The 20713-nt window shown below is 33.5% G+C and overlaps 3 protein-coding genes across 3 annotated transcripts; 1 reads left to right on the top strand and 2 right to left on the bottom strand.

The window, feature by feature from the left end:
- The first annotated feature begins 238 nt into the window (after window positions 1–238).
- LOC133291888 (acetylglutamate kinase, chloroplastic-like) lies at window positions 239–1682 on the top strand. Its single transcript, XM_061490241.1, has one exon. The coding sequence runs from the start codon at window positions 442–444 to the stop codon at window positions 1483–1485; it is 1044 nt and encodes a 347-aa protein (XP_061346225.1). The 5' UTR covers window positions 239–441; the 3' UTR covers window positions 1486–1682.
- Window positions 1683–1774: 92 nt separating this feature from the next.
- Window positions 1775–6438, bottom strand: LOC133291925 (DDT domain-containing protein DDR4). The gene is made up of 12 exons (XM_061490284.1): window positions 6310–6438; window positions 5994–6104; window positions 5589–5666; window positions 5021–5107; window positions 4884–4921; window positions 4725–4806; window positions 4409–4515; window positions 4156–4318; window positions 3977–4069; window positions 3749–3872; window positions 2808–2850; window positions 1775–2403 (listed from the first exon to the last, which is right to left on the bottom strand). Exons 1-12 carry the CDS (start codon window positions 6436–6438, stop codon window positions 1980–1982), a joined length of 1479 nt encoding a protein of 492 aa, XP_061346268.1. The 3' UTR covers window positions 1775–1979.
- Window positions 6439–16648: 10210 nt separating this feature from the next.
- On the bottom strand, window positions 16649–19250 carry LOC133291865 (cationic peroxidase 1-like). Its single transcript, XM_061490191.1, has 4 exons — window positions 19017–19250; window positions 17631–17822; window positions 17308–17473; window positions 16649–17043 (listed from the first exon to the last, which is right to left on the bottom strand). The coding sequence occupies exons 1-4, from the start codon at window positions 19248–19250 to the stop codon at window positions 16649–16651; spliced, it is 987 nt and encodes a 328-aa protein (XP_061346175.1).
- Between the last annotated feature and the right edge of the window lie 1463 nt (window positions 19251–20713).

Raw genomic sequence — 20713 nt, forward strand, 5'->3', positions numbered from 1 at the left:
TTGTTGAGTAATTACCAAATTCTTTAATAAAATACTCTTACCAGTAACTCTCCATCGTTTTTGATTAAAAAAATGATTATAGATTACTTTCTGGCATGAATTCGAGCATGGATATAAGAAATTGAAAGAGAAAAAGTGGATCGTTTTTATTTTATATTTTTTTTCTTTTGAATATTTTCCTCTGGGGGCGTTTGCTACAAGAAAAATATTTTTTTAACTGAGAATCTCAATTTTTAAAAATATAATTTTTAAATTCAGTTTACGATAATGTCCGTAAATTTAAAATTTAAAAAAATTCAGTTTACAGGAATTTCACGTACCAAACGCCCCTCTAATAAAATAAATAAATAAATGGTTTCGCTGAAAGAAGAATCACAGTCTCAAACCTGAAATCTTCTGCAACTCTCACTTCACAGACACACACACACTGTACCTGAGACAATGTTGGGAGGGTCAGCCAAAAGCGTCACAAATTTCTGTTCATCTTTTCCATTCATCTCCAAAACCAAAACCCCAACTTCAACTCCTTCTAAATTGGCTTTCCCTTCCAATCGCTGTCGATGTACGAAATACCCCACAATTTCAGCAGTGGCTAACCCTGTTCAGATTCCACCCACCACCGAGTCTCTCTCACCGGGTCAGTTCCGAGTCGACATCCTCTCGGAATCCCTCCCCTTCATCCAGAAATTCCGAGGCAAGATCATCGTCGTCAAGTACGGAGGCGCCGCCATGAAATCCCCTGCGCTACAAGCCTCAGTCATCAACGACCTCGTCCTCCTCTCCTGCGTCGGTCTCCGCCCCGTTATGGTTCACGGCGGAGGCCCGGAGATCAACAACTGGCTCGGCCGCCTCAACATTCAGGCCGTCTTCCGCGACGGCCTCCGAGTCACCGACGCTGAGACCATGGAGATCGTTTCCATGGTCCTCGTCGGCAAGGTCAACAAGACCCTGGTGTCTCTCATCAACAAAGCAGGGGCCACCGCAGTCGGCCTCTCCGGCATGGACGGCCGCCTCCTGATGGCTCGACCTAGCCCTAAAGCCGCCGACCTAGGGTTCGTGGGCGAGGTGGCGCAGGTGGATCCGACTGTTCTTCGATCGCTGATCGATAACAGCCATATTCCGGTGGTGACGTCTGTGGCGGCGGATGAGTTCGGACAGCCGTACAACATAAATGCGGATACGGTGGCCGGAGAATTGGCAGCGGCGCTAGGGGCAGAGAAATTGATATTGTTGACTGATGTGGCGGGCGTATTGGAGGATCGGAATGACCCGAATAGCTTGGTGAAGAAGATTGATATAAAAGGGGTGAAGAGTATGATGGAGGATGGCAAGGTTGGTGGTGGCATGATTCCAAAGGTGAATTGTTGCGTGCGATCCCTTGCACAAGGTGTCAAAACGGCTAGTATTATTGATGGCAGGGTCCCACACTCTTTGTTGCTCGAGATTTTGACTGATGAAGGTGCTGGAACTATGATAACTGGATGATAACTTCATTATCTTCTTCTATTTATAGTTAAAGGCCATTCAAATGTATCAACAACAACAACAAAAAAGGTCATTCAAGATCTTTCTTGTTATTCTGTGTTTCTTGGCAATCCTGTACCTTCGAGTTGAAACACTTGTTTTTGTTAGATTCATGATTGGTTATCTTCATCATATATGAATGAAAACCTCAGACAAAAGCAATGGTAGAAAGAGTATATTTTTTTTATTTTTGCCATATTTATATCGAATATTTAGGAAATTTATCGAAATCATACCACATAGGAAAAGTATTGGTTCTTGGACTCCGAGACAAAATTTGGAGAAGCAATAAATATGTACAATCCTACAAGGAGGATTTTTTTTTTTTTTTTTTTCCCAATTCCCTCAAATTTAGATGGCGAAACACTATATATCACTACTAAACTTGCTTACTTCACCAAAATGTAAATTAATATCAGGCCTAAGTGTATTCCAAAAAAATATATATATCAGGACTAAATGGACTCCGATAAATCTGTCTTCCCTTCATGTGCTTCATCATCCTCTGAATCCGGTACAATAGATTCTATGGCAGAATTGCGTGTGGGTCTTTGTCTCAATCTTTGCTTTGTAGTCAAGCCTATGCTTTCTGGAACAGTATGCCTAGAGACTCCAGCTAACCGCTTACTACAGCGAATCCCCTTGGGATAAGAAACTGCACGGCTTGAGTGTGCTTCCGAATTGCCCGCCTCACTATCAATATCACCATCCTCCTCACTGTTACTGTGATTCTCAATTTCGTAACCAGTGTCATCACTATCAGATATCTGGAGCACATCCCCTTTGGAATCACTGTCTGTTGAAGCATCTTCTATGTTGGATTTATCTTCTGATCCTCTGTTTTTATCTTGATCAGTGTCCGGAGACCTTTTCCTTTTACTGAAATGAAAAAAGTGAAAAGAATAATAGCTGTGAGATACAGAAATGAACACACCTAATAGAGATTTGAAATTATAAAACGAAAATCTTAGCATGTTATACTTCTGCAGCACATAAATCGTTTAGTAACCAATGATAAAACAACCGAAGTTATTATTCTCAGGAACATCCCTTCATATTGGTGTCACAAAAAAATGGTACAAAAGCAGCAAAGTATTGGCTGAAAGAAAAATTTTACTTCACTTCTTTTTTTTTGGGAGGGGGGGTTTAATCTTGAGTCTTGACCCAACAAGACCTGAACATTTAATAATCAGAAAAATTATCAACCATTCTACAAGGACAATACAGCATGGGAAAGCAGAAAGAACATGAACTAATAAGATACAATATCACATAAAACATACTTTGTTAACTGTATTGCCTCCTTCATTGTTCGATCATAAGCTTCTGCAATATTTCCCAAAAAGAACTTGATTAATGTCTAGAAATCCAACTGATATCTTAAAGAGGCAGAAAGAAGAACTAATTGAAACAGCTTATACTCAACTCATAATTTACGACACATTTAAAGGAATGGGACGGGAAACCAATCCAACAATGAGAAGCATCAAGCAGTGTGTAATTATTTACCACATCAAATGTGTTTAGCCGCTAATAAAGCACTCAATCTAATTCACATTAGCATACTGAATCGACAGCTATTTGGAAAATAGGGGTGGGGATAGAACCTAGAAATGCAATTCCTAACATTGAAATAGCTTTAATGAGAATAGATTGACAATACCGACATGCATATGCACGGACATCCTCGCATGCTCAATTGACAAGACCCACCCACACTAACAATGCAAGTACAAATCACGAAAAAGTCAACAACTCTGTAAATATGCAGGATAACAATTGTCCAATGCCTCAGAATTTCATATAAACTTGGGGAGACCGAGTTCCTAAAGGTACAAGGAAGGTAAGATAGAGCGAAAGAGAAGAGTTCTCTGTTATATTGCAGTATCTTGTGTGAAGGAGCAGGGGTGAGCCCTTTTCCAACAGAGTAACGCACTCAGTTACACAGTATTTCCAAAAGATACCACACCCCCACCCACCCCAAAAAAAAAAAAAAATCTGCTATTTATTCACCTAATTGCTTAATGTCATCACTGCCAAACTGCCATCCTAACTAACTGTCTTCCTGACTTCTCTAACTAACCTGACAATTTTCTTTATTCTTTCAGCATACAGTCTCCATGCTCTTCTCCCAACACTTTTCAGTCCCTTCCCTAAAGAATTTGTAAGTGCTAAAATACAAAAGGCATATGCCACATAAATGAACATTTAATACACATCTTACCAAATGTGTAACTGATATGCCTTCGAGTGCGACAAGAACGTGCATTTCCAGAACAAAAAGAATTCTGAGAATCTTTTAAGAGCATGTCCTGCCTCTGCTTTTGTTTTACTGCTCTTTCTTTCTTCTGCATTGATATTGCTTTAAAGTTTATATCAATATCTCAAACAACGATAAGGGTGTTCCCTAGAATAGACACCTATCAAACACTTAACAAAAGGAGATTCATACCTTCCGCATCTTTTCAAGAATAGGAATAGCATCACTTTGAAGCTTCTTGCCAATAGCAACTTCAGCAGCAGACTGGCTGAATGAGAATTTCTCCTGCATTAACAGTCAAAGACAAAGTTAATTAAAGTTTCAAATCCAGGGAAGCAAAGGAAGACAAAAGGCAGTTAACTTGATCTTACAGCTACTTCTGAAAATTCTTCAAGATTGGAGGCAAGTGTTTCCCATTGAAAGTTGATGGTGGGAAGTGATAAACATCCTTTGACCTTAACCTTTGGATTTGAATCTGATGTGATTATTCCCTTGTACAATCTGTGACTTTGACCTTTTGCATTTGCATCATACCTACAATAGACATTGTAAAAAAAAAAAACAGTAATGAGGATTTTAAGGTTTTGAGGATCTTAAAAAGATTGGAACATGTACAAAAATTACCAATAGGATGTGCCAATTCCATCTCTTCCTAAGGCATCCTTGCGAAAAAAAGTAATTTGGGTTCCTTCTTTTAAAGCTTCATTAATGTATGACACTGCATCGTGTTGCTGAACATAAACAAACACCCAAACAAATTAATTACTTCTGAAAAAAATTAAATTGGCAAAAGGAATTAAATTTTTTCAAAAAGAAGAAGAGGAAACACCACCAATGAGCAGTAACAGACTAGGAGGATTATCTGATCTTGAGAATGCAAAAGTATCATATATATTAACAAAACAAAAACTTGAAGAAACAAAACAGAAGATAATAATACATCAGCTCTAACTTCACAAAGCGCTTTTAGCAGCAGTAATCGATCTGATGGATCAAGTTCCCTGTACTTGGATATCTCCTCTCTACACAAGCAATAATGAAATCAGTTATTTTATAAGTCATAGCAAAATAAAAGTACATGATTGGTGCAACTTAGTACCCTTTAGATGGTATTAGTGGAATTTTCCCCTCAGCAACCTGTAGCAAAGAACCAACCAGCACATATAAATAGTAAATCCAATCAGCAATGGGAAGGAAAAAGAACAAGCAAACTCAAGCAATCAGTCTGTGACTCACCCATGGCCACCACATAGTCAGTTTCTTACACAGTGCAGTCACCCATTTATCAGAATCATTCAGTGTTTTACTCACAGGTGGTGTTCCCTGGCAAGAATACAAATGAAATTTAAATCTACAAAGAAACTAAGGATGGACCAATATCTGAATAATAATAAGATAGTAATCCATCAACAGAAAATTACAAACCACGCGAAAAAGGAAGACTCGTTGGTTTTATTGGAGGAAGTTAGCCAATTTACAGAATAGTATATCCAACCTCCTTGCTAATGCATTAATCTTACATATTTTGGGATTTAGTCATAATTTCATGTGCAAAATATAAAATGCTTCTTTCCCTATGTCACCATTGAACTTGAGGTACTTTGGACCACAATCTACAGCATTTTGGGAATAGATATTAAAAATCCAATAATGCGGTTCATGAGAACTTTACTTCAGCTCATAACTGATATATGTTTCTGATAAATAAGATGTGAAAATGAAGTCATTGGACTAGAGTCACAAGTAAAAGCTTGTAACAATATAATTAGTTCAACTGAGTAATGTTCACCCTTCATTATCTTACCTCACCAGATATTGCATGCAACTTAATGGAAAAAAATATGACCACTTTCCATTCCCTTTTCACGTAGCAGAATTTAAACTACAAACATACAATACGGTCCAAAAGTGGTAAAATTTACATTTACACGAAGCATCTCTACCAATAGTCTCAAATAATATTACATAAATACATCGACATATAAGTCAAGAACTCCTCTAATTGTCCTAGCAAATAAAAAAATTTATAACACCCGAAATATCTCGATAGGAATGTACACATTACATTTGTTCAGTTTTAATATACAAACAATCCACAAAAAGTAAGTACTCGATTGATGGATAGCCAGCCAGAAGAATAGCAACAAACAAAAAAAGAGCAAAACAAAACAAAACACGCACACTTGCATAACTATGGAGAATAAGGTACCTTCAAAAGTTGAATATGAAGTCGAGCAAGTGAAGCGTCAGGCTTTATAAGCCCGATTTCTATTTCTTCAGCTGACAGCTTCATATCTTTACCAAGTATTGGACAAAACACCTAAATCACGCCATTACAATATAAATCACCAAAAATATTATGCAACTGTTGTGTTACTCGACTCTCAATGAAAATTTTATCTCAAAAAAAATAAATTCCGATAGACTCCGTAACCTAAAAATAGCGATAAACATAAATTCCTTTGCTCGCCAACAAACAAGGAAATTTCACGTCGAATTTCAACGAGAGAGTTGAGAGATCTTACATCCAAGAAATTCAAAACAGAAGCAAGTTCCCATTGTCTACGCAGCTTCAAAATCTCCGACTCCAAAGGATTTACCGCGACGCGTGCGTTTTGCTCCTCGCCGCCGCTACCTTCTTCTACGGTCTGCATTGTCCCTCCCTCGCGTAACAACCAGTGAACAAAGCGAAAGAGTGATTGAATTAAAGAAGAGGAGAAGTTATGTGTGGGAATACGAGGCACTTTTCCCGCCCAACTCCCTTTTTTTTTTTTTACTTTTTACCTGTTGAGATTGATAATAGCATTGTTCCGTTCAAGTTATATTTTTCTAGGGTTAATTTCAGGATCGCGCCTTTTCCATTTTCATTCCCTCGCGACCCTAAACGCACCGTCTAATGAACAATTTGCAGGGCTAATGGCTGCAGCAAAATGCGATCATTTTGGATCTTAAAAGGATGAGATGTCTTTTTCACAAATACTAAAATTGAATTGAAAGTTCTTTTATTTTTAGAAAAAATTTCAAAAATCCCCGTACATGTTTTCTCAAAATCTCTTAACCCTCTCTCCGAAATTTTTAATCATTTGCCCCCTGATTTAAATTTTTTTTATCACTTACCACCCTAATTTGATTTTTCATCCAAAATTTTGTTAACAGAGTTGATTTTTTTAAAAAATACCAAAATTACCCTTAATAGAAAAAAGAAAAACATAATTTCTTCACCAACACAATTTTAGACGAACTCACGGAATATTTTCTTTAAGGTAGCCTTGTTAAAATTAGTAATTATTAAAATTATTTCCTACAAATAAACCTGGTGGGATGATGCCTCTTTAATCATTTTATTTGAACAACGACATCAACAATTGTGAATACGGTGTTTAATAGAAATGGAATTTGTAGAAAATAATTTTAATAATTACTTAAAGAAAACATTCCGTGAGTTTGTCTAAAATTGTGTTGGTGAAGAAATTATGTTTTTCTTTTTTCTATTAAGGGTAATTTTGGTATTTTTTCAAAAATTTAACTCTAGCTGTTAATAAAATTTTGGATGAAAAATCAAATTAGGAGGGTAAGTGATAAAAAAAAAATTTTTTTTTTTGGTACATTGTCCGGAAGTATCCCCATTCAACCTTCTCCGGGCACCATGCCCTCGGGGTACGGCCCGTTTGGGCTAGCCCCTCATTGTAACAGTGGGTGCACTAAGCTTCGCAACCGGAGAAAGGACGAGACTAATCCCCCAACCGAAGATTTTTTGGCTTATCCTCTGGCCCCCAAAGATTTTCCAAGAAACTGCTTGAGGCAGGGTTTGATCCCTGCACCAAGCAATCCCTTGGGAGCTCAGCTGCCAACTGAGCTACCCTTGGGGGTTGTGATAAAAAAAAAAAATTAAGTACGGGGTAAATGATAAAAATTTCGAGGAGGGAGTTAAGTGATTTTGAGGAAAATTGTAGGGAGGTTTTTGAAGTTTTTCCTTATTTTTATAAAGAGTAAACACCCTTTTTGGTCCCTGGCAATATCTACGAAATCATTTTTAGTCCCTTGCAATAAAAAATGACCAAATTGGTCCCTAAAATTATGAAAAAATGGGTACATTAGTCCTTATGTCAACTCTTCCGTCACTAACGTGGCCCTTTTTTCATACTGTTAGGGACCAATTTGGTCATTTTTTATTGCCAGGGACTAAAATTTTTTTTGTATATATTGCCAGGGACCAAAAAGGGTGTTTACTCTTTTATAAATAAATCTTCTAGCATATTGTCTAAATATAGAGTATAATTTAATAATTTATTTACTTAGTAAAATATACAAAATTTGTTACTGTATAAAAAATAGGAATAAGTTATATTTACTATTTTTTTTTACTATATCTTGATGTCAGTTTATCAAAATCAAATCAACGTTTACAAAATAATATCAAGTAAGAGTCGTTGGTTTTATTTTGATACAACAATAATAAAATCGACAGTAAAAAATAATAAGAAAAATTATAATAAATATAATTTCTCTCTTACAAATATTTGTAGATATAAATCAACTTGGCACGGACCGACGTCATACGGTTTAGCCATAAACTTTGTAAGTCATTCAGGGCATGTTTGATGCATAGTATAGAATAAGGCCTGATAATATAAGACCTGATTAAATTTTAATACTATCCAGCATTTGATATAGTATTGTATAAGATAATATCCCCTAATGTTTGGTAATGCACTGTAAATACTAAATAGGATAAAAATAAATATTTTAAAGAAAAATACTCTTGAATAAAGAATTTATATAATTCTTCCAAATATGTCATATAATATTAATTTTTACAAAAATCTACTGATCAGTGTGTCCAAAAAATATATTAATTTTTATAAAAATAAAAAATTCAATATTTAAAATTTAATATATTAAAAAATTAATTTTTATTTTAATATATTAATATTGAAATGATATACTAATTCTTGAGAATTGTACTTGTGAGCAATATTAATACATCAACCCCTTATTAGGCCTAATCTCACCCACTTGGGACTGATTAAGTTATATATCATTTTGATGTATTAAGGAGTTCTGTTGTATTAGCTTATACTATACGAGGGTCACACCAAATAACTGAAAATGTCATAACGTATAGTATAAGCTTATACTATAAAGCCTTATATATCACACCAAACAAGCCTTTAGTTATACATTCTGACAATTATTAGAATTTAATATATGGGAAATGCTTTTCTCCTTTCACATGAGACAATATTTTATTCCTTAAGGAGAAAAGTACTCCCCTTAATATATTGAGTTTATTATTTATCGCATTGTTTATCTCCTATTTACACATAAAAATGTGTGAGGTCTATATTGTTTTTTCTTCTCACATGGCCCATATGGGCCGCCACACATTTTTATGTATATGTAGAAAATAAAATTATCTCTTATAACATAAAAAATATTAATTCTTTTAATATGTATTTGAGATAAGTTTTCTTATGATTGTGCAAACACACACACATATATGACATATATATATATATATATACATATATATATGTATATAGGGACAGGATATTGTGACAACCAAGTAAAGTTACTACCAATCAATCTCACCGTTAGATTGGTAGTAGCGATCCCACGGTCCTCATTGATCTCTTAAATGGCACCTCTTTATTCGTTTCTCTCTCCCCCTTCTCTCCTCCCTTCTCTCTCACTATACACTCTGCCGCCGCCGCCGCCCATAGCCTCTGTCCCAACGGCGCCGCCTGCCTCCCCGCCGCCAAGCCTCCGTCGCGCCACCGTCGCTGCATTTTGAACAAACAAAGCCTACCCTTCAACTCTAAAGCACTCCTTTTTAAATACGGAACCACTCTCCATATACATCGATGTATCTTTCTGCCTTTGCCTTTTGGAAATGGAGGGTTTTACTTCTCTTTTAACTTAACTCGCTTCATCACTCATTGACAGATCCATCTTAAAGATGTTGCAGACACCGTGAATGGAGAGATGAATTTTTAAATCATTGTGTATCAAATTTTTAAAAATTAGAGAGATGAGTAAAAAAAATTTAAAACTTGATACACAGTGAATAGATAGCTTCTTTATATTTTTCACAATTTTTAAATTTTTGGTAAAGAAGAGACAGACACACGCAAGAGCTCGAATTTGGTAAATCGAATCTCGAATCTTAAACCGCGATAATATTCAAGCTCTCCGCTGGATGCAGGTGGGGGCGCGACAGAGGCTCGGCGGCTGCGCGATGGAGGAAGGCGGCGGCGCGACGGAGGCAGGCGGTGCCGTCGGGACAGAGGCTATGGGCAGTGGCGGCGGCGACAAGAGTGTATAGTGAGAGAGAGAAGAGAAGAGAGAGAAGGGGGAGAGAGAAACAAATAGATAAGGGCTATTTAAGAGACGGACCGTGGGATCGCTACTACCAATCTAACGGTGAGATTGATTGGTAGTAACATTGATTGGTTGTAACTTTATTTGGTTGTCACAATATCCTATCCTATATATATATATATGGTTGATCCGTTTGTATCCAATTATTCACATATAAAGAAATTAGAATCCTATGTACCAAAAAAAAAATTAGAATCCTCACAATTTGTATGGTAATTATAGAGACAACAAGTATTTGTCCATAATTTATCACGGCGAGAATGCAGCAAGTATACAATAGCTTTTGCTGGTCTTTCGAACCTCTGTTACTGCCATTTGAAAATGGGGCGTACGTAGGGTGATTGGCATATGCAAACTATGTTAAGAGAATAATATAAATCATTAAAAAGACCCTTACTTAACACTCAAGAGTTCGATCCTCACCGCTCCTACTTTCTAGTGGAATTAAAATAAACACAAGATAAATAAAAAAAAATAAAAATTAGACCTGTATAATATCCACGTTCAAGCCCAAATAGCTCTTGTGTAAGAGGGTGTGTTAGAGAATAATATAAATCATTAAAAAATCCAGGTTATAATATTGAGATAAATATATGTTATAAAAAATGAATATAAATATGGTAAAAATTATTTGCCTTGCTGATTCGTGAGACAAAGAACGGTTCTTTTGATTGTACTAAACAAAAGGATAAAAAAGAGAGTATTAAAGATAATTATGATAGTGAAAACGTCAAGAAATATATTACCTTTAGTACCTATACTTGTTAGCAACGAACTTTGAAAATACCCTACAAGCTGATTTGTTCCTTCAAGATATTAGTCTGCAGGAAAGCTAAGAAAATCTCTTTTTCCCAAGAATAAAGCCCAGGAGGAACCTGAAGTAAAATAAACAGCCAAGAAACACCAAATTAATTCATGATGTTTGCATTGAACTTTGATATTAACCACCCTAATATATGGTTTTCCATAATAGTCCCTAGCATGCCAATTCAGTGAAGAAAAACAAAACTGTCTTCCACATTTTAAAATAATTGTAAGTGCTTATCACATGGTCAATATGAATCTTGATTAACAACACCATCTTCTAAATATTTTCTTTCATTATTTCTTTCGAGGTTTAAAGATTTGGAAGCTGAATCAAACTGCAGGCTTGATTAATTATTTCAAAAAATGTACTAGAGCTGAATAACTTTACTAACAGAAAACTTGCACCCAATAACAGATATATATAAACTTACCAGAGGGTCAAGCCCAAACAGGGATTCTCCCTCTAAAATCTAAATGACATAAAAAATGTTTGATCATAATGATCTGAGCTTGTTTATAACAACAATTTTCCGTAAAGAATGCAATAACAATTTGTTTAAAGCATCAAATATGCAAATTAAATCAGAATGCATATGAAGTTTCCAACCTACACCACCTTCTTCCTTACCATTTCGATCATCTCCTCTAATTAATATGTTCCTCTCAAGTCTCAAAATTTTGAAAATGGACATAATAATCACCACTGTTCTGCACCTTAATTTGTCTCTAGAAGCTAGGGTGTGGACAACCAGAAACCATAAATTAATCAAAAGTTCCAAACAAATGAATTTGAGATTTTAAGTATTGCAGGGCACAGCTACAAACAACTTGAGGTGAATGTGAAAAATGTTAGACCGAATACCAGTCCAACAAATTACCATAAGATGTAATAATTGAACTTTAAAGCCCTTGTCTACAATTAATGAACAAAAACTTAATAGAAGTGACTACGATGTAAAATTTAAAAGTCTTACTTTTTATTTTAATTATTGATTTTCGTTTATCTAATGATTATAATTTATTGAGTTATACTAATTGAGATGTATAACAATCGTTACGAAAATCAACAATTGAGATGAATAGTAATACTTTTTAAGTCTTAAATAAAAATAATAACTGAGGTCCATGGAATAAAAAAATCTAAAAATCTGTAAAATGTCAACATGTTGAAAAATGAAAGAAAAAACAGGACTATTCGTGTAGCACTAACGACATAGGGCCGACCCACTTCAAACTCACTGCGTGAGTGTTTGGGAAAGGGCAAATACGAGTCAAGCCTTACCCATGCTTTGCAAGGAGGCCGAGTCGAACCCAGGACTTTGGACACCACGGCAAACAAACTTACCGCTGAGTGAAGCCGGCCCTTCACTAACTACATAAGCATGAAGTACTAATTACCTATGCTCTGAGGATCAGCGGCACCTTGGCTACTTGAAATCGTATGCAAAGCATAAGTATCATCCACGGAACCTGATTTTTTCTAAGAGGAAATTGAGACTAGAAATCGTAGTTGCATTTAGCGATGGAGAATCTTACGCGCAGTGAACGGTGGTTGCCAGAGAATGAGCGACGGTGATGCTGGTGGTTACTGGACGAGTGAGGGCGGCAATGTGGTTTGGTGAAGTGCGAACCGCAAGACGACGGTGGAGCGAAGTCTCAACCCAGTTTTCCGGTGGTTAAGACCTTTACGGTGGAAGAGACGCTGAGGTGACCATGCAATGGGTGTGAGTCAAAAAAATTTATTTTTTGGAAACAGTCAAAAAATATTTAAGAAAGACTATGCGGGTAAAAAGTGTTCATAAAGCAATACTGACACATTAAATAAAGGAAAATACACATGTTATGTAACATAATATAAAATTAATTTTTTACCCAAACAAACTTTGGTGGGATCAATCATGAAAAAAAAATAAAAACAAAAGAAATGTTGACACAATATTTAATGTGTGAGTAAGAATGCTTTTCTATATCATGTTACATGATAGAAATATTATCCTTAAATAAAACAAGCATGTTTCTCGTCAATTTTATTTTATGGAACATATCACAAAGTAAGTGATTAACTATTAATATATGTGTAAGATAAAATTATCTCATATAATACGAGAGATATATTTCTCTTAAATAAAAGGCTTTTGAGTTCATACCATTGAAGGATTTTTTAAAAATAAAATAAAAGATTTTTAGGGTTATGGTTAAAAAATTTAAAATTTATATTAAATATAGTCAATTTTCTAAAAAAATTGTGGCCAATTTATTAATCATTTTATATAAAATTAAGAAAGACGTAACATTGAGCATGTCTGTCAAGTGGAATTCATTTATTATTTTATGTAGCGGAAAACGTTAACTTTAAACATGTTCGTAACGTGGTAGTCTTTAATATTTTGAAATAAATTGAATTTAAAAAAAAAAAGGTTTTGAATAATCTGGATGAATCGGTGAAGAATTTTTTTAAAAAAACAAAAAAGAAAATACTTTTGAGGATTATGGTTAAAAAATTCAAAATTTATATTAAATATGGCTAATTTATTTATCATTTTATATAAAAGAAATACGTTAACCTTGAGCATGTCTGTCAAGTGGAACTCATTTATCATTTTATGCAGCGAAAAGATGTTAACTTTAAGCATGTTTGTCACATAGTAGTCTTTAACATTTTGATATACATTGAATTTTAAAAATTAAAAAAGGGTTTTTGAATAATCTGGATGAAAAGGTGAAGAAATTTTAAAAAGAAAAGAACTTTGAGGGTTATGGTTAACTTTTTAAAAATTTATATTAAGTATGGCCAATTTATTTATCATTTTATATAAAAGAAATACGTTAACCTTGACCGCGCATATCTGCCAAGCGGTACTCATTAATCATTTTATGTAGCGAAAAGACGTTGACTTAGATCTGAATCCTCTCATGTGAAAATTCACATAATCATGTCATATGAGAAATCATAATCATACAAGGGTGGATCAATGATAAAAAAAGAGAAGAGAAAAAAAATGATAAAATAGGTAATTACGAAATCATAATCGTTGATTTACCTTTGTATGGTTGTGATCTTCCCACATTACCATATCATGTTTTTTTGGCACATTAAAGGATCCATTTCCAAGCATGTTTGTCACGTCGTATTCTTTAATATTTTGAAATACATTGAATTTTAAAAAATTGAAAAAATGTTTTTGAATAATATGGATGAAATGGCGAAGAAATTTTAAAAAGAAATTGATGGGGTGTTTGGTAGGAGAGTTTTTTTTTGGATGCCTATGAAAGTTGAGATGAGTTTTCTAGTTAACCATGTTTGGTAGGAGGTTTTAAAAAATTTGCGCTTCGTTCGAACTTGCATGACAATCTCAGTTTGTATGTAAAATTAAAATTTTTTGCCATGTGGTATTCTCATTACCCCATCAAACCAAAATGTAGGAAAAAAAGTAATAGACACAAATATCTCTTCTCAACAAAAAATGCCAAAAAAAAAGTTGGAGATAGAGGCTTCCTTGTATTTAGCCATGGATTAGTTTGGTAATTTCATCTCATTTTTCTATCAATATTTTATCTTCAACCAAACATAGACTCATAAAATTTACCCTAATTTTTCCGATAATATTTTTCGACCTAACAAATAACCAAACTCATTTTCCCACCATATTCATAGTAATTGTATTTCCCTGATAAAAAAAACTTATTGAGGGTTATGGTTAAAATTTATATTAAATATGGTCAATTAATTTAGGGGAAAATATGTGTCATTCTAAATGACACATCTTATGTCCTTTGTCCTTTTAAATGACACAACTTATATCATTTCACTCTTACAAAGAGGTGGGACCCACACCTTTATTTTTTCTGTTCACTCTCTCTCCCCCTCCTTTATCTATCTCTTTCTTTCTCTTAAAATGACATAATTTTTAGGGGTGCTAAACGAACCAGGGGCTTTTGGCTCGGTTCGTAAAGACTTGAACTTACATGTCTAAAATTGATTGTTGGCATCAGGTTTGAACTTATATAAAAGCTCATTTAATAAAAAGACCTTATGCTCTAATTCAAAATCTCAGCCTTGATATATTATTTTTTATTTATATTTTTTATTTTTTATACTACTTGTAATAGCTCTCTCTTTCTCTTCAATTCATTCACCCATTTTTATTGGTTAAACAAACTTTTTTAATGATTTTGTTCTATATTATGTTGTTTTGATATTAAATTTATAAATATTTATGAAATTACTAGTGTTGTTGATTGTATAGTCTGTTTGAACAAATTTTTGTAGTCTTATTTTTTTTTAAACAGGCTAAACCAGACTTTTATTTTTTGTAAATAAGTCTGGCCACAGACCGATAATTATATTTATAACAGGTAACAAGCTTGGTCAGGCTGACACATTTAAACACAGACTTAGCCTTTTAAAACCAAAACTAGACAGCTCGGCTCAATTCGTTAACACTTCTAATAATTTTATATCCTTTGAAATGATACATATTTTTCTCATTTGTCATACGAAAACACGTATAGTAACATATGTCTTATTATTTTATTAAAATTATATTTGCGATTAATCATTAATTGATTCCATATAGCTAAAAAAATCCTTGAATTTGATTTGTTTCCAATGCTAACGGAAATAACTTAATACTTTTTCATTTTATGTTTTACACCTAAAATTATAGGCACGTTTGTATAATTGATGAAATATTAATTACGGATCTTATAGTATAACATGATTATTTATTTTATGCCTTACCCCTGAAATCCGGTTTAAGAGTCAGGACCTTAATCCCCAAATCTTAGACCATCATATGAAAATTATTCATACTCTGGCATTAAATCACTTTATGTTAATAGCTATGTTTATCATCATTGAAACTCAATTGCATTAAATTACCTTTAAAATGAAGAGGCATGTTTTTATGATTCTAGCAATAAATTACTTTTAATTTCATTTCCACTAACATTAATGTCGAATCAAATTCAAATGATTTTTAATTATATGGAGTGAATTAATTATAAATCAAGTCTCGTAAGAAGTAATGGCGCATCCAATAAAAACGTTAGAGGTCTAGCGTTAAGTGTGTTCCCCCTGGACGTGACATCTGATAAACATGTTATGGGGCATTACAACTCAGTACATCACTTGCTACAATTGAATAAAAAATATAAGAAAAAAAACTATTTAACTTTATTTATTTCACCTATCTCGTTATTAGGGTTAATGTTACTGATATTATATTTTTTCTTTTTATTATTTTTTATTAATAAAAATTGTATTTTTTCTTAGTTTTAGTAAAGGAATACTTATTCTTGCAAAGATATGGAATCATTAACTCCTTCTCATTGATTGACAATGAAATTGATGAATATCGATTGATTATATTGAGTTTCGTCGAAAGCATTGACATCGACGGATATTTGATGAATATTGATTGACTTTGTCCGTCGATGATGCTTTTTTAATAATGAATATTATTGGAACTCTCATTGATTACACATGTAATGGTAATATAGTATTTCAATACAAATCAGACACATTTTTATAACAAGTATGGGATTAGATTACAATTGACAATTAATTCGACAACTAATTAAATAGATGAATGAAATTTCATAAACAAAGGCTTTATTTAAAGAATACCCCCTGTAAGTAGCCTACCCATTAATCATTAAACAGTAGTTGATGGATTAATTAACCACCCTGCAGTTTTTCCTGATCTCACCGCCTGAGCCAGTTAAAGGTCTAAGCATGCTCATTTTTATCATTGCGTCTGCAAAGTCTTTTTTGAAACGTCCCATGTTTCTGCTATATGTAACTACTTCAGAGTCTGTGGGTCCTCCTGACCCATTCACGAAGAGTTGTTGGTCCGAGTGTACGAGACCCTTTTTCTTCACCAAGTTCTTGTAGTAAGCATTGTCAAAAATGAATGGAGTGGTGGAATCGAAAGGAGATAAATTGTCATCACCACCTTCGAAGGGACACTTTGCTTGCATTGATGCTGCAAATGAGGGATCTATATTTGTCTCGTTATAAACCCTTGCTCTGAATAGACTGCACCTCACTAGGCCTATTGTGTGAGCTCCTGAACCATGGTTTTCATCAAAAAAATAACAAAAAGATGGTTAGTTTTATGTAATTTCAGTGCCCAAAAGCACTTTAATCCAACCTATATGTAATTTTCATGGCCTCAACTCTTTACGAGAGTACCAATTGTTACGGATCTTGATATCACAATTTCAAAAATTAGTTTAAAAAGTGGGAGTGCCTAAAACATTATAAATCTCACATTAGTTGTATAGAGAACCAATATGAAACTTGTATCACGTAGTAAAGTGCATTTAATTACCTGATAAAGTAACCATTTCTTTGGTTGTGAAATTTTTCTTGGCGAAAGCAGTGATAAGGCCACTAAGATCCAAAAAGGGAGCAGGTAAGTCTGAATTAGATTCATCTAAACTTGCTGTGGTTGAATCTTTTCTGCCTAATTGTACATCCCATCTTTGTCCACCAAGCTGAGAAAAATTAAAGAATTTGACTTACATTATTTACTTTCCATCATAATATATTAATATACACTCACTGTATGGGCAAATGAATCTTAATTTGACCAATTTAATTGGATTGTACATATATATATATGTGTGTGTGTTTTTGGATACTTGTACTTACAGCAGCAACAGAGTCTCTGGCAGCAACGGCTACGATGTCAGCACAAGAGACAACACCGGGGCACGAACTCTCCAATTGAGATTTGATGTTGTCTATGACCTCAAAACCCCTAAGGGAGTTACGGTTTGGAAAAGAACTTTTCTCCCCAGTGAAATTTGCTGTGTCATCTAACAACACTGATCCATCACATCCCTGTAAAAGACAAATTAACGTGAAAATGAACATCAATATTAATTCTTAGAAGAGACACATAAGTTACTTTTCATTATCAATGTCTTCTGAGAAATGCCATCTAGCTACCACATAATTTGAGTGATAAAACCATGATGTACTATTCTGTGAATAATATGATTATATCATCTGTATATACTAAGTATTATTCTGTAACAAAATTCATTTTTAGAATTAGACACATTTAATTGTATCTTTTAGTCAATAAAGAAATCCCCAAATACAATTGGTTCAAGTGGTAGAGTTTGTTCCCCTTAACTAGATAATAGAGAAAATGATCTTAGGAAAGTCGTCTCCTATAATAGATACTACAATGTTTAAATCGCATTAGTTGAGTAATCGATGAATATATATAGGCGTAGAATCCTTTGACACCAGTGTCAAACTAAAATATTTGACACTAAATCCTAATCGTCGATTTCACCAATATGACAATTATAATTTATTGGATCAAACTTAGTAATTAATTAGTAATTCTCAATACAAATTATAACCGTCGATTGCAAAAATCAACAGTTAGGATTTGGTGCCAAACTTCTAAATTTGACATCGGTATTAAAGGATCTTATCTCATATATATGTATTTTTTCATCCTATATAGAATAAAATTATCTCTTACACATGCATAAAAATGTGTGGGGCTTATTTTTTCTTTTTTTTTCTCTTCTCTTTACATGGTTTCACATAGACTCCACACCGTTTTATGTGTGTAGGAGATACTTTTATTTTTATGCAACTTGAAAATTTTTAAACCCATAAAAGAAATCCTCAAATACAAGGATTCTAACATTAAAATATTTATCTTTTCTGTCAAAGGCTGGCAGTGTATAAATCTTGCCTTTGTATATATGAGTATTATCATGAATAATAAAAAAATACATTTTGTTGTGCCCCAACAAAAATAAAATACATTTTGCAAGTTTGTGAGAGACTTTGTTTTACAGCATTAATGCTAGCATATTTTGGTGCATACAATTACTCGTGTGTGTGTGTGTGTATGTGTGTGTGTGAAAGAGCGAGGCTTATATTGTAAATATCTAACAACACAACATTCACATGCTGAATAATATTGAAGTTCATGCATGAATTAGTGAATGCATAAAGCAGGCAACGAAAGTTATGCAAATAAAAGATGGTGAGTGAAATGAGACTTGCTTGAACAAAGCAGTCATGGAAATGGAGTCGAAGCAAGGATGCCCCCATGCGACGCTCTTTGTTCACAGCATCTCCCACTGCTTTATTAATGATGCGAAGGGCTTTTGGGCACTTTTTATCATAGAATTTAGTGGATAACTGAGCTGAAGTTAAACCAATAAGACATGTAATAAAAGTCAACCAAAACTTGAGTTTGAAGCAGGGAAAGGACAGAGAGAGAGAACTTGAAGCCATGGCCAAAAGGTTCTAGCTACAAGTAACAGAAAATAGAGAGGTTTTTAGATTGTGGGGTGGTTATGGCCATGAAATGTTACACTTATATAGAAGGTTCAATTTGCACTATCTTTTTGGTTTATCTCTTGCCCATAATATGATAATACCCTCCGGGTCAACTATGCAAAGTCAAACATCTATGACAGAGTATTTGACTAAATCAATGTAGAATGTGGAGCGTGGATCTGCAAGGCATGCTTCATCGAGATCAAGAAACCGTGTATAATGTTAAGTACGTTAGCTGTATTATGCTTGACAATTTTGACTTTACCAAAATTCTTGAAGATTTGATTTGATTCCAGGACACTGCACTTAGCTTAGCTTAACCTGCAAGGGCGGATGAAGCCAAATGGAAGAAAAATAATAGTTTATGGTCGCTTAATTTCACAAAACTTGGCATGTTAGATTTTTATTTTCAAAAACCATTTTTTAGTTTTTAGAATAAAAAATAAAAACATTTGTTTTACAAACGTTGTTTTGTGAAAATGACTCTCAAAATAATAAGTTCTTTTTAGTTTTTGCAATTAAAATTAGAGAATACTCTAGAGATGTTTTCAAAATTTGTTTTATTTTTTTGGTGACAATTTTATGATTATGAGGATTTATTAATGATATTTTCATAAATAAATCTAATTTTTTTAATTTTACATTCTTTTATGGTAACAAATTTATAATTATGAATATTTATTAATGATATTTTTACAAATAATTTGATTTTTTTCAACTCTAAATATAATTATATTTAAATAATTTTTATTATTTTCTTATTTTTAAAATTAATTTATAAAATTTGTATTGAAGAATAATTTTGAAGAAAAGAAAAAAAATAAAATCAAAAGACCCCCTTGGTTCTCATCTTTATTGTCTTCTGAGCCTTTCTCTCTATCTTTTGGGGGACAAAAAGAAAACTAGAGACTTCTTTGTGTTTCAACGCTTCTGTTCTAATAAACTTTCAGAAACAAGATAGAAGGAAAAAGGTTTCCTTTGCAAACAAATTTAGAAGAGAATACTAGGTTGTCCAATTCTTGTGGATTGAATTCTTTCTTACAATGGTTTTCCATAATAAAAAGCTACTTTTATAATGCAACACATAGATCATCCGTGGGTTACAAATTTTTTTTTTTTTTGTATTCAACAAGAATATATATATATATATATATATATATATATATATATAATAGAAATCATTCTCTCATTTTACGTGAAATAACTATCTCATATTCTTTTCACATAAAATATTGTCTCACCACTATTTCTTTTTCTATTTTTGTAATGGGTGGTGGACTCCACCACATCATGTGTCCATAATATAAGATAGTTATCTCAAATAATATGAGAAAATAAAATTCCTATATATAAAGGAAAAAAAAGTTCTCATGTTTCAGGAAAAGTATCTTCTCCTATCACTCACACTTCATTTTCCG

Source organism: Gastrolobium bilobum, unplaced genomic scaffold (assembly GCF_033153095.1).
Source record: "Gastrolobium bilobum isolate Gb01-03AN ecotype WA unplaced genomic scaffold, APGP_CSIRO_Gbil_v1 utg8480, whole genome shotgun sequence".
Taxonomy (NCBI): domain Eukaryota; kingdom Viridiplantae; phylum Streptophyta; class Magnoliopsida; order Fabales; family Fabaceae; genus Gastrolobium; species Gastrolobium bilobum.

What these genes read in the sequence shown, in the direction of transcription:
- LOC133291865 (XM_061490191.1), bottom strand. Translation starts at nt 19,250, where the DNA reads ATGGCTTCAAGTTCTCTCTCTCTGTCCTTTCCCTGCTTCAAACTCAAG. An exon ending in TCCATGACTGCTTTGTTCAA is followed by an intron (nt 17,823 to 19,016) that starts GCAAGTCTCATT and finishes TGTCTTTTACAG; the next exon opens with GGATGTGATGGATCAGTGTT. An exon ending in AGAAATGGTTACTTTATCAG is followed by an intron (nt 17,044 to 17,307) that starts GTAATTAAATGC and finishes ACCATGGTTCAG; the next exon opens with GAGCTCACACAATAGGCCTA.
- LOC133291888 (XM_061490241.1), top strand. Translation starts at nt 442, where the DNA reads ATGTTGGGAGGGTCAGCCAAAAGCGTCACAAATTTCTGTTCATCTTTT.
- LOC133291925 (XM_061490284.1), bottom strand. Translation starts at nt 6,438, where the DNA reads ATGCAGACCGTAGAAGAAGGTAGCGGCGGCGAGGAGCAAAACGCACGC. An exon ending in CTGTTTTGAATTTCTTGGAT is followed by an intron (nt 6,105 to 6,309) that starts GTAAGATCTCTC and finishes GGCGTGATTTAG; the next exon opens with GTGTTTTGTCCAATACTTGG. An exon ending in AAGAATTTTCAGAAGTAGCT is followed by an intron (nt 4,070 to 4,155) that starts GTAAGATCAAGT and finishes CTGTTAATGCAG; the next exon opens with GAGAAATTCTCATTCAGCCA.